The sequence below is a fragment of the Rhinolophus sinicus genome, linkage group LG05 (assembly GCF_036562045.2).
Source record: "Rhinolophus sinicus isolate RSC01 linkage group LG05, ASM3656204v1, whole genome shotgun sequence".
Classification (NCBI taxonomy): domain Eukaryota; kingdom Metazoa; phylum Chordata; class Mammalia; order Chiroptera; family Rhinolophidae; genus Rhinolophus; species Rhinolophus sinicus.
The window spans coordinates 140,141,731-140,155,309 of NC_133755.1; the positions used below are offsets into that span (position 1 = coordinate 140,141,731).

General features: G+C 33.4%; 1 protein-coding gene across 5 annotated transcripts in view; it reads right to left on the bottom strand.

The window, feature by feature from the left end:
- REV3L (REV3 like, DNA directed polymerase zeta catalytic subunit) overlaps nucleotides 1–13,579 on the bottom strand; it is a 153,539-nt gene that overhangs the window by 17,797 nt on the left and 122,163 nt on the right. For all 5 annotated transcript variants that reach the window (XM_074333449.1, XM_019734939.2, XM_019734942.2 and 2 more), the window contains 4 exons: nucleotides 10,711–10,852; nucleotides 9,043–9,287; nucleotides 7,951–8,059; nucleotides 5,945–6,151 (listed from right to left, as the gene is read on the bottom strand). In XM_074333449.1, coding sequence (XP_074189550.1) covers nucleotides 5,945–6,151; nucleotides 7,951–8,059; nucleotides 9,043–9,287; nucleotides 10,711–10,852 — 703 coding nt within the window. The remainder of the gene's footprint in view (nucleotides 1–5,944; nucleotides 6,152–7,950; nucleotides 8,060–9,042; nucleotides 9,288–10,710; nucleotides 10,853–13,579) is intronic.

The window sequence follows — 13,579 nt, forward strand, 5'->3', positions numbered from 1 at the left end:
TCTAGTCTGGATCTTTCACTTCACATAAACTTTAGAATCAGTTTGTTAATATCCATAAAAAACAAGTTGCTGGGATTTTGACTGGGTTTGAATTGAATCTATAGATCAAGTGACATCTTGACAATATTGAGTCTTTTTACCCATCAAAATGGGACATCTTTTCATTTATTTAGTAGTTCTTTGATTTCTTTTATCAGAGTTTTGTAGTTTTCCTCATATAAATCTTATACATATTCTGTTTGATTTATACCAAAGTATTTCATTTTGAGGGGTGTTAATATAAATGGTACTGTGTTTTTAATTTCAAATTCTACTTGTTCATTGCTGGTATATAGGAAAGTGCTTGACCTTTGTGTACAGCAGTCCCCCCTGATCCGTGAGGATATGCTCCAAGAAACCCAGTGGATGCCTGAAATCATGGATAGTACTGAATGCTATATATACTATGTTTTTTCCATACATACATACCTATGATAAAGTTTAATTTATAAATTAGGCACAGTAAGAGATTAAGAACAATAATAATAGAACAATTATAATATACTGTAATGAAAGTTATATGAATATGGTCTCTCAAAATCTTATTGTACTGTACTCACCCTTCTTAGGGCGGTACAATGCCTATGTGATGAGATGAAGTGAGATGGACAGAAACACTGTGACGTAGTGTTAGTAACCCTTCTGATGATGGTGGTTACTTGAACACAGGCACTGTGCTACTATGACAGTTCATTGATAACTGAGATGGCTACTGAGTGACTAGCCCAGAGGGTACCATACACACAGTGGATACACGGGATAAAGGGATGATGCACGTCCCAGCTGTGGGGGCGGTGAGCGGTACAGTGTCCTGCTACTCAGAATGTTCGCAATTGAAAACTTATCAATTGTTTATTTCCGGAATTTTCAATTTAGTATTTTTGGACTGTGGTTGACGGTGGGTATCTGAAACCATAGAAAGTGAAAACTGGATAATGGGGGAGTACTGTATTAACCTTGTATCCTGAAACCCTGCTATAATGGCTTATTAGTTTCAGGAGGTTTTTTGTCAATCCTTTTAGATTTTCTACACAGAGGTTATTTCATCTATAAACAAAGACAGTTTTATCTCTTCCCTCCCAATCTGTATGCCTTTTATTTCCTTGACTTCTCTTACTGCATTAGCTAGGACCTCCAGAATGATGCTGACAAGCAGTGGTGAAAGGGGACATCTTTGCCTGGTTCCCGATCTTAGTGGGAAAGCTTCAAGTTTTTCATGAAGTGTGATGTTAGCTGTAGGTTTTTTTGTGAATGTTCTTTACCAAGCTGAGGAAACTCCCCTCCATTCCTAGTTTACTCAGAGTTTTTATCATGAATAGGTATTGGATACTATCATATGCTTTTTCTGCATCTATTGATACGATCATTGAATTTTTCTGACTTAGCCTGTATGTGAAGTAGTGGATCTCATTAACTGATTTTTGAATGTTGAATTAGCCTTGCATACCTGGGATAAATCCTACTTGAATATAGTGTATAACTGTTTTTATACATTGTTGGATTCGATTTGCTAATACTTGTTGAGGTTTTTTGCATCTCTGTGAGAGATATTGGTTTAGATTTTGTTTTGTTTTTCTTGGTATTAGTGTAACTAATGCTGGCCTCATTGAATGAGTTAGGAGTATTCCCTCTGCTTGTATCTATGAAAGAGATTGTAGAGAATTAGTATAATTTCTTTAAAAAATGTTTAGTAGAATTCACCAGTGAACCCATCTGGGTCAGGTACTTTCTGTTTGGAAAGTTATTAATTATTGATTCAATTTCTTTAATAGATACAGATCTATTCAGATTGTCTATTTCTTCTTGTGAGTTCAGGGTGATTGTCTTTCAAGTAATTGGTCCGTTTCATCTAGGTTATCAAATTTGTGTTCATAGTCCTCTTTTATTATCCTTTTAATGTCCATTAAAATGTCCAGGGAACTGAAGTGATGTTCTCTCTTTTATTTCTGATATTAGCAATATGTGTTCTCTTTTTTTCTTGGTGAAGCTGGCTAGAGGTTTATCAATTTTATTGCTCTTATCCAAGAACTAGCTTTTGGGTTGATTTCCTCAATTGATTTCTTGTTTTCAATTCCATTGGTTTCTGCTGTCACTTTTATTATTTCTTTTCTTCCGCTTACTTTGTATGTAATTTGCTCTTCTTTTTTTAGTAGTTTCCTAAGTTGGAAGCTTACATGACTACTTTTAGATCTTTTTTTCTAATATATGCATTCAATACTATAAATTTCCTTCTAAGCATTGCTTTCACTGTTTCCCACAAATTGTGATAAGTTGTATTTTCATTTAGTTCAGAAGTTAGATTGATTGATAGATTTTTAAAGGAGGGCACAGCTCACAGTAGCCCATGTGGGGATCGAACCGGCAACCTTGGTGTTACCAGCACCACGCTCCAACCAACTGAACTAACCTGCCACCCCTAGTTCAGAAGATTTTTAAATTTATTTTCAAATTTCTTCTTCAACCCATGTGTTATTTATAAGTGTGTTGCTTAATCTCTAAGCATTTTGGTTTTTTCCAGCTCTGTTATTGATTTCTAGTTTAATTCTATTGTTATCTGAGAGTAGACACTGTAGAATTTATATTCTTTTAAATTTGTTAAGGTATGCTTGATGGCCCAGAATGTTGTCCATCTTGGTGCACATTCCATGCAAATTTGAGAAGAATATGTATTTTGCAAATGTTGAGTGAAGTAGTCTATAAACGTCATTACATCCAGTTGACTGATTGTGTTGTTGAATTCAACTATACCCTTACTGATTTTCTTTATTGGTTTTTATTTGTTGCCCTTGTTTTTTGTTCCATTTTTGTTTTCTACTCTTTTTCTGCCTTGTGTTTGGTTTTTCCTGTTTTATGATTCCATTTTCTCTTTTTTACATATCAATTCTATTTCTTTTTTTTACTTTTTATAATGGTTGCCTTAGAATATATATCCAAAAATTGTGCCAAAAAATGTATATACATGCTTTGTATTCATCTTTTGTTATCGGTACATATTGAGCATTACAATTTTAATACAGTTTTTTCCTTACTTAAAATGTATATACATTTTTTTGGCACCCTCTGTATTTACTTCCCATATACCACTTTCAAATACCACTATACCACTTTCTGGGTAATGTGAGTACTTTATAATGAAATTATCCTAGTTACTCCCTCTCATCCCTTGTATCATTTCTTTCATTCTACTTATATATAAGCATACATATATTCATAAACATACATAATATCTAATACATTGTTGCTATTATTTTGAATAAACTTATCTGTTAAATTAAGAATAAGAAAAATAAGTGTTTATTTTACCTTCACTTATTCCTTCTCTGATACTCTTCCATTCTATACGTAGATCTCAATTTCCTTCTCTCTAAAGAGCTTCTTAATATTTCTTGCGAGGCAGATCAATAAATTCCCTCAACTTTTTTTTGTCTGAGAAATTCTTTCTCCTTCACTTTTTTTTTAAAAAAACTTTTATTTATTTTAAGTGTGTTTTTCCAGGACCCATCAAGTCAAGCAGTTGTTCCAATCTAGTTGTGGAGGGCACAGTTCACATTGGCCCACGTGGGGATTGAACCGGCAACCTTGTTGTTAAGAGCACCACGCTCTAACCAACTGAGCTAACCGGCTGCCCTCTCCTTCACTTTCGAACGATAATTTTGCAGGGTACAGAATTTTAGGTTGGAGAATTTTTTTCCTCTCAACACTAAATATTTAACTCCATTTTCTTCTTGCTTACATGGTTTCCAAGGAAAAGTTGAATGTAATTCATATTTTTATTGCTCTACAAGTAAGGTGTTTTTATCTTCTGGCTTCTTTAAGGATTTTAAATCAATTTTAATAAATATAATTTTGGTGTCTAACGTTAATTTGAGGACATTCTGTCAATAGTTTCAAATTTATTTCTTCTGTTCCTTTCTTTCTTCTCATTCTGGAATTCCTATTACATGTATGTTACACTTTCTCTAATTGTCCCACAGCTTTAGGATATTGTTTTTTGTCTTTTTTTCATCTTTATTTTTTAGTTTTGGGAGTTTCTATTGTGATTTCCTTGAGGTCAGATATTCTTTTCTCAGTCATGTCCAGTATAAATATGCCCATCAAAGGAAGTCTTTATTTCTGCTAGTGTTTTTTATCTCTAGTATTTTGTTTTGGTTCTTAAGAGTTTCCATCTTTCTGCTTACATTGTCCATCTGTTCTTGCATGCTGTCTACTTTATCCATTAGAGCTCTTGTCCTAATCACAGTTGTTTTAAATTCATAGTCTGATAATTTCAACATCCCTGCCATATGAGAGTCTGGTTCTGACGCTTGCTCTGTCTCTTCAAACTGTGCCTTTTGGCTTTTAGTAGGTCTTGTCATTTTGTTTATACCTGTGCACGATGCATTGGGTAAAAGGAACTGCTTGCTATAAGTGGCCAGTGGGAAATGTGGTGGTGAGGTGTGGAGAGGAGAAGTGTTCCATAGTCCCATGAGTCCGTCTCAGTCTTTCAGTGAGTCGTACTTCTGGACTGTAGACTTCATGTGCTTCTCAGTTTTTTCCCCCTTTTGGTGGGACAGGATGGCTAGAGTGGAGTGGAGTCTTTCCCTTCCTCTACGTGGAAGACTAGAGCAGTTGGAGTCAGGTATTTCCTTTCCCCACGTTAATTAGGCTGATACAATTCCAGCAGGTCAGGTTCTGGTTAAACAGTTTCTCCTGAGGGCAGATCTTGTTAAGAAGAAGAGAATGCTCTGGCATGTTTCAAAATGATTTCTTTCCCCTCCCAGTGCCAGAAACACAAGGGAATCTTTCTCCAATTCCAGTTCTCACTGTTGAGAATATGGTTGAGCTCTTAGAGGCAAAATTCACAAAAGTGTGGGGGGCCTCGATGACTGGGTCCTCTGGAGTTTCTCTCTCAGCCTTGTTCATGGTGAGCCTCCAGCAATTCATCATGTATAGTTTGGGTTTCTCTACCTTGGCATTGGTTCCTGTGGTAGTTTGTGCTCTAGTAAGCTGTGATTTCTTTATCATTCATTTGTTGGTCTCTTCAATTTCAGGGGCAGCATTTTGCCCTGTGCCCTCATTTCTCTGATGGATCTAAGAAGAGCTGTTGACTTTTCAGTTTGTTGTAGCTTTTCACTTGTGAGGACAGAGTGGTGACTTCTAGCTTCTTACATGCTGGACCTGAAACTGGAGTCCCTTGCACAGGTTTTTGGAGTTCACTTTGCCTACTGTGAGCTGTGTGGGGACTTTATTCTTCCACTGCTTTTTCGTTGTTGAACTACTACAGCTATGGTGTACCACATGTTCTGGCCTTCATTTGACATGAAAAGATCATCAACAAAACAAACTTGCTTTGTTCTTTCCTCAATCACTAGTAAGTTATTTTATTTTTGTTTCATTATATTGTATTCATGTCAAATTAACACACTAATTTAGTAAATAACAAGAAATTACTCTTATTCTATGAAAAGTATCTTTCAATTGCAACTACCACTACAAAAGAAAGGTTTGCGTTATATCTACTGGTACACTAGTAAATATGCAATGATTGTTGTTCATTCTGACATTTGGAGAAGCAACCCAACTATCATCCGATCTCTATCAATACATTAAAAAGAATTATTTAGTACCAAGGTTGTTGTAAACATTGCTATAAATGTGGCACTGAAATTTCATGCTAATAGTTGGTTACAATATGGTCATCCAGATTTCTAAAGTTATCATTGAAATGAAGATACAAAGAGTCTTCATTGAGCAAACCCACAAATGCCTAAGAGTATGCATGTATATAAGACCTGGTTTGAGAAAAACTGATCATATGCCATGGACATGAACGCTTTCATAACAAACAAACTGCTTTAATAAAAAGGTACTCATTTAATGCTGGCTTTAGTCTCTTTTGAAAGAATGACAGAACTGTATCACTTACCTCAATGCATGGCATTCTCCCAGAAAAATTAGCAGCTGTATAGCCAAATGTGACATTTGCTATAAGTTTAAGTCCTAGCTGACGTGCATCGAGCATTCGTGAAAGGGCTCTGTCTTGCTTGTAAGCCTTCATTGACTGCTTCACCATGAGTCTAGTCTTCAAAATTTCTTCGAGCATCCGTGGTAGCACACCCTTTCTGACTGAAGGCTATCATAAAGGGAAAAAAAATGTTTAAGATCTCTCAAACATTACAGATTTAGATAATTAAGAAGGAAACACAAAGTATAACAATGGCCAACTGTCATGAATTGAAACATACTAAAAATAGAGTGGCCATCAATACAAAATCATCACATTTTCTTTCTTTTGAAGAGGACTTTTCTCCTAAAAGATTCCTGTAATGTTTATAAATCTAATGAAGCACTATTTTGTGAGTTCAAAGACCTCCAGGGAGGAGGATGTCAACTAGTGCATAAGAGACCATACAATACGTTCAGAGGGAAATTTTGTTCGAAACTTTGATCCAAACCCCCACTTTTTCAGAAAGGCACATGGGATTTGTATCATTCATAACAAACCTCAGTTTTTAAAGACCTCATCCTAATGACCCCAGTAATCTGCATGGAACTCCATTTATCTACCTTGGAAGAATGATGAGCTGGGTTGACTCTGCTGACATTCAAACCTGCAGTTCCAGGAACTCTAGGTATTTCAAATCTGATGCTTAGACCACTAAGCCATCCCCTCCGGCCTATATTTATTAGCAATCTGGAAGAGGGGATGAATAGTGAGGTGATAAAATTTGTTGATGCCAAAAAAAAAATCATTTGTATTAATCAAGACTAGGGAGAATTTATGAGAACTCCAGTAGGAATGAAAACCACAAAACAGTATTAACTTTGAAGATGATTCACAGACACGTGCAAAGTAATAGTGCATGTCAGACTGAACAATTAAAAACTCAGGTACAGGATAGTCACACTCCTGAATATTTAAAAAAAAATCTTATTTTTATTAAACAACTATTGGGTCAAAATGTAGATGCAAGTTTTAAAAATGCTGGCTGTTGAAGGGAATATAATAAACTGCTAGATATGTTACAATGAAAACGTATTCTAACCTCTAATTCATTCTGCGTACCTTCTGAAGAAGCCATAATGTTTATGTTAGGATATAATATATGTTATAATGGGAAGACATACTATTTCCCCAAAAGGACTATATCATGAACTCTCTGGTAAAAATTTTCCTCATATCTACATGGCTACTATTAGCCAAACAGCATCCTCTTATTGGTGAAGAATGCTGCAACTTTTGCTAAGTATACCAGAATGAATCTGAGGGCTAGTAAGGTCCCTGCTGTCATCAACCAACCTGCTGTCCCATGGTTCTAGTACAGACTCATTGCTAAACTAGAAAAGAAGGAATGAAGTTGGCATATGAGAGGTAATGTAATTTTCTCCTAGATCTCTCCTTTTTGTCTATTCATTTATGTGGCTATCCTCAATCTCTTTTGAGGGGAGATAAGGTAGAGTGAAAAAGAGATCCTATTATGAATTTGGATATCTTCTTTAAAATGCAATTAATAAGTAAGAGTATCATTATTTCTGATAGTCTTAATTCAATTTAAAATAATGTAGAATATTTAGAGTTTACACATTAAAGCAATTTACATCTTTATAAGTTAACATATTATCATCAAATAGCTATTTAAGCCTGCCAGATTCTAATAGAAGGCAGAAGGTATATGTGTACATTATTTCTTTCAATATTTCATTAAAAACTAAAATCTAGCAAGTAAAAGATTTTAAACCTAAATTCATGTAAAACAAGATGACTGATTTTTTTGATTTTTTTCTTAGAAGATTCCTATATCCTGGACTTTTTGAGATAATATATTCAAGCAAACTTAATATTTTTTCTCCTGTATTATAGGCCAACGACATCTAAACCATTAGTTCTCCATAAGCCACAGTTGATACCTTTCATTTACAAGAGAGTATTACCTTGACAAAAGCTATTCCATTGGGGGACACTGTGATATCATGCCTAATTTGGTAAAGTAAATCTGGAGGTACTCTTAGAGAGGTACAGCCAAATTTGAACTCATCATACCTGTTAAGAAAGAAAACATTAAATACTTCCTCAAATCACACAAAAGAGACTCTAAGCAATTTCAGAATCTAATTCCATTAGAAATTCATTTTCAAACATCTACACATGAATTCGTGTACTTAGTAATATGTTTATTTGTCTCATTACCAAAAAGCAGTTCTTTAAATATCCACAATTTGTTAAAATGAGTATTTCTTAAATGGCACTACCCTAAAATTTATGGGTAAAAAAATCTGTGTCGAAATGCCAAATTTTAGCTCAACACACGATTACCTTAAACTAAGTTCCTTAAAGAAAGCCTTAAATAAAAAGATTGTAAGTAACTTTCTAAATTTCTGTTCTTAATAAAAAGAATTACCAATACAATTTCTACAAATGCTTTCTATGAAGGAGTGAGTATAGTCTAGATAAAACTGTAACGCTTGGTTTTAAATACATAAAAATCATTATTGAGGAAGACTGTATTTCTTATGAGAAAAATACCTACTCCTTTGAGTATTTAAAATGTTTTTCTCATTTAGCTTATAAAATGCATTGAAATGAATAACTAAAACCTAACATTTAACAATATAACTTTTTGGAAAAATCATAAACTATTTCTAAGAAAAGTCAAGAGAAGGTGACAGCTGGAGTTTTAAGATCATAATCCTCATACTGTTCCACCGAAAGGTGATTTATATCAACAAATTAAATATAACTCTCATTTAAAAAGAGACCATAGATATAGAGGGAGAGTGAAACAGATAGTTGCAAGGCGGATCTATTGACAATCTTCTTCATGTGTGTCAGCCATCCATGACGCTGAATTAGTCATATGGTGATCCATTCAATTGGTAAGGTAACTAAAAATAACAAATTATCTGTGCTACAGCCCATTCATCTTGCTCATTAAGACAGTCTCAAGTTTAGAGACACTCAAAGTCTAATTTTAGTTAAGAAGTACAAAGCCCAACAACATAGTTGTAAATATGAAAAAAGCTTACTTTCCCAAGTTCTCCACATGGCCAAGGCAGGTGGAAAAACAGTAGTTGTATGCAATCACAATAGAAGGATACAGTGACTGAAAATCCAGAACAAGAACAGAGTTGCTATAGAAGCGAGATTCAGGCTCCATAATTAGGGGAACACACTGCGGGGCTCTCATCTGGGATCTCTGCTGTACACTAGGTGTCACAGGAATATAGTTCATTGGTTTAGCAATACGCAACATCATTGATTCCACACGGTACTGTGGGCAGAGAGGGAAAGGTAGGAAAAGAAGAAAAAGTTTAAATATAAATATACTGGTCTTGTGAATATGTGACAATCATCCGGGAATGTTTTGCTCTTCAGAATAAAGCTGCATGACATTTGTACAATACAGTAACATAGTATTGGTTATTTAGTCAGCTTTTAGGTGCCTGAAGGGGACATTTGTAAATCCTTTTCCTATTCCTGTAACTTTTATAAAAACTGCAAAAATGTCAAAATGCTTACACCATAAGTCAATATTGAAAAGACAGACACAATTAGATTTCTTTTTATATTTAAGTACAGCTATATCACAACAAACAGATGAAGGAGAAACAGCTGTACAGTTTGTCAATTTAAAAAGTTGGCCAATAATCTTTGAGAAATTGATTTGAAAAAAATTAGAGAACGAAAGTTAGGAGACTCGAGATGGATAAATATTATCTTAATTTTTCAAGAAGGAAACACAAGGACTCCAGAATTGAAAGGAATTTTGCAAGCTTAATACTTGCAAAATTGAATCAAGCAATTACTAATTGTTTACAATACTGCTAATAAGCAGATGGTTTGGTATATTAGAAAAAAAGCACTTGCAATAATCAACATGGGTTCACTGAAAGGTTCTCAAGTGGTTTTCAGGTATTCAACTTTTTTTTTTTAAATTATAAGCCAGTTCAAATAGTTTTTAAAACATATGGGGGTATAAATAAATAAAGTAGCTTACAAGCAATAAAATTAAATAAACAAACAGGTAATGCCAAAGTAGTTACAGCTCTATTTTTGCTATATTTACTGAATTCATAGATTGGGGGAATGTTACAGACATAAAGTGATTGAAATAATTAAAATAATTTTCAGCAAGGCATTTGATGAAATCTCTCATTATATCCTTGGGAAATTAGTTAGAAAGATATTAATTAAATGGCTTCTAAGGTCTCACTTTTCTTTAACATTAAAAAGAAATGATAGAGTCCACTTACATTGATTTCCAAATCCTTTTTTATTTTATTTTTTTAATTTTAAAGTTATCTGTTGGGAGTTGAATCAAGCCAAAATCAGGAATGTAAAACCAAAGAGACACGGACTTTCTTCGCTGCTTCCCCAGTTCTAAGGGGCCTTTACAGGCATCCTTAATCACACTGACAATATTCAGGAACATAACGTTATCATCATTTTCTTAATAACATGAAAAACTTGGCAGTGGCCAGAAAGTTGGTATGGAGAAAAAATTAAGAAGTGAAGCTATTAAGTGAAATTAAAGCTTTTCCAGAAAATAAAATGACAAGATTCGATCAACCAGCTATATGTATTAGATGGTACTAGATAGAAAGCTGAAAAAAATCAAATCACCTCAAACATCTCAAACATAAGTATATCACTCACATAGAACTTTCAAGTGTGCAAAAAAACGGATTTTCTACCTGTGAACCTCTTGTCAGTACATGTAAAAACTGAATGCCAAAAAGTCTAGCCATTTCACTGGTTTTCCCAATCAGGTCCAGCTGTTCTAACATTTGGAGATTTCCACGGACACGACTGATGTAATGATCAACCATTTTCCATCTGTTAAAAGAGAATCCATGCTATGAACGTTAGGGAAAAATTTGGACACTTGAAATTAGTACTGTTTTCATTTTGCCAAAACATACACATTAAAAGTGAGGTTATTTAAGGAAGGAGTAATGATGTAAGTATGTTAAAGTATATTAAGCAGTTAAACATTAGAAAATTTCACATATTTCAAAGGCATAAAACTTAGTGGAAATATTCCAAGTTTAAAATAGTGCTTGTAATAAGGTGGTAACACTAAGAATAATTATTTTAGACAATTTTCTTGATTTACTCTTTGTTATAAAATATTAAAATTCTCTCTTAAGACACCACTGCTGACGATGCAGTAATTGTACAATTATAATTTATCATACCTATAGGTTTTTTTTTAACAATACGGAAGCTTTGGGCTATCATTGTAAATACCAGTCTTAAAAAAAAGCATGTACAATCTTATGGGAAGAAACAGAGTAATTTGAAGATTTAGAAAAATCAGGAAAATAATTTTAATGAGACCATCCATGGGGTAAATGTATGTCAAATTAGTATTTCCTGTGAAAATGTAAATATTCTGTTCTTTGATTTAAACTTAAAAAAAAAAAAATTAACCTCTTTACCCTACCTTTTTTGGTAAGAAAACAAGCAAACAACCCTCACCAGAGCCATGAAAGTTTTCATTTAATATTGTTATATTATTAAAATGTAAAAATGATCCAAAGGTATACTATAAAGAATAAAATTTATTCACTTAAAGAATAGTAAGGTTCAAATATATTGCAACCTTTAATTTTATGGCTTTTAGAACAATATAGTCATATAACTGTTAAATCTAAAAGGTTAAAAAACCTGTTCCTATGATACGTGACTAATGCATTTAGAAAAACTAGAAAATAAATATGAAAAGAAAAAAAATCACCTCATAAAGAAAAGACAGATAATAATCAGTGTTAGGATGTGGAGAAATTATAACCCTCGTATACTGCTGGTGGGAATGTAAAATAGTGCAGGTGCACTGAGAAACAGTACGGCAATTCCTCAAATTGTTAACAACAGAGTTACCATATAATCCATCAATTCCACTTATAGGTATACACCCAAGGGGAATGAAAACATGTCTGCACAAAAACTTGTACATGATGTTCCTAACAGCATTATTCATAATTAGCCACAAAGTGGAAATAACCCAAAATAATCCGCCGACTGATGAATGGATAAACAAAATGTAGTATATACCTATACAGTGGAATATTATTTGGCAACAAAAAAAAATTAAGTACTGACACATGAATAAATCTAGACAGCATATGCTAAGAAAAGCCAGTCACAAAAGGCAACATATATTTCATTTATATGAAATGTACAGAATAGGCAAATCTATGGAGATAGATTAGTGGGTGCCTACGGTGGGAGGCAGGGAGGTAGAAAAAGGAGGTTTGGAGGGTGATTGTTAAGAGATGCAGGGTTTCTTTTTGGAGTAATGAAAATACTCTAAAATTTATTGTGGTAATGGTTACACAACTCTGAATATATTAAAAACCATTCATTGTAGACTTTCTTTTTTATGTTTATTTTATTTATTTAATTAGTTTCAGGTGTAACTGTACACTTTAAATGGGTGAGTTGTATGGCATGTGAATTATATCTGAATAAAACTGTTAAAAAGAATTAGGCAAACATAAAAAACCATCCTAAACTTTATACTCAATTTTTAAACCAAATAGACAAATACTATTGCATAACTTGCATTTTTAACTTAATATAGTGTGACTATTTCCCCATATTTGTACATTTTTTTTGGTATCAAGTATACTGCTGTATGATTATAACATAATTTATGTAATGGATCCATTACTGAGTATCTTTTATTACAGACCTATCTGGGAGATATTGTGGGTTTGGTTCCAAACCACCACAATAAAGTGAGTATTGCAATAAAGTGAGCTGTAATCTTTTTGCTAGTAGAGGGTCTTGCCATCAATTAAAAAAAACAAACACATGAAGCATAATAAAGTGAAGTGCAATAAAACGAGGTATGCCTGTACTATAAACAATGCTGTGATGAACATCTTTACAGCTAAGTCTATGTACAGATGCTTAAATATTTCCTTAAGATAAATTCCTAGATTTGATCAAAGGGTTTGCTATGATTTAGTTTTAATACATAATGACACTCTGCTTTTCCAGAAGGTTTTAATAATTTAAATTCATACTAATGATGATAAAATGCTGGTTTGCTTACATCATTGTCAACTCTGGGGATTATAATTTTTATAAGTATTACTAGTTTCAAAGGCAAAAAAATTATATCACATTTTTATATTTTTGGTTATATAGAGTATTAATGTAATCCTTCAATACAGATTTGACAAATGTAAATCTGAGACAATACATTATGTGTATACTCAATCAGTCCCTTTAAAATAAAACAAAATGGATTTAACAGCTCATCCTTTTTGTGGATCTGTCTTGGGAGTTTACTGATCCTTTTTTCTGCTTGAGCTAGTCTATTGTTGAACCCTTCTAGTGAATTGTTCAGTTCAGTTATTGTGTTTTTCAGTTCCATTTTAGTTTTTTTTAAAACATTTTCTGTCTCTGTTGAAATCCTCACTTTGTGCATTGTTCTCTTGACCTTGATGAACAGCTTTATGACAATTATTCTGACTTTTCTATCAGGTAAATCATATAACTGTTTCAGTATGGCAAACTTCTGGAGGTTTATCTTGTTCCTTTGTCTGGAAT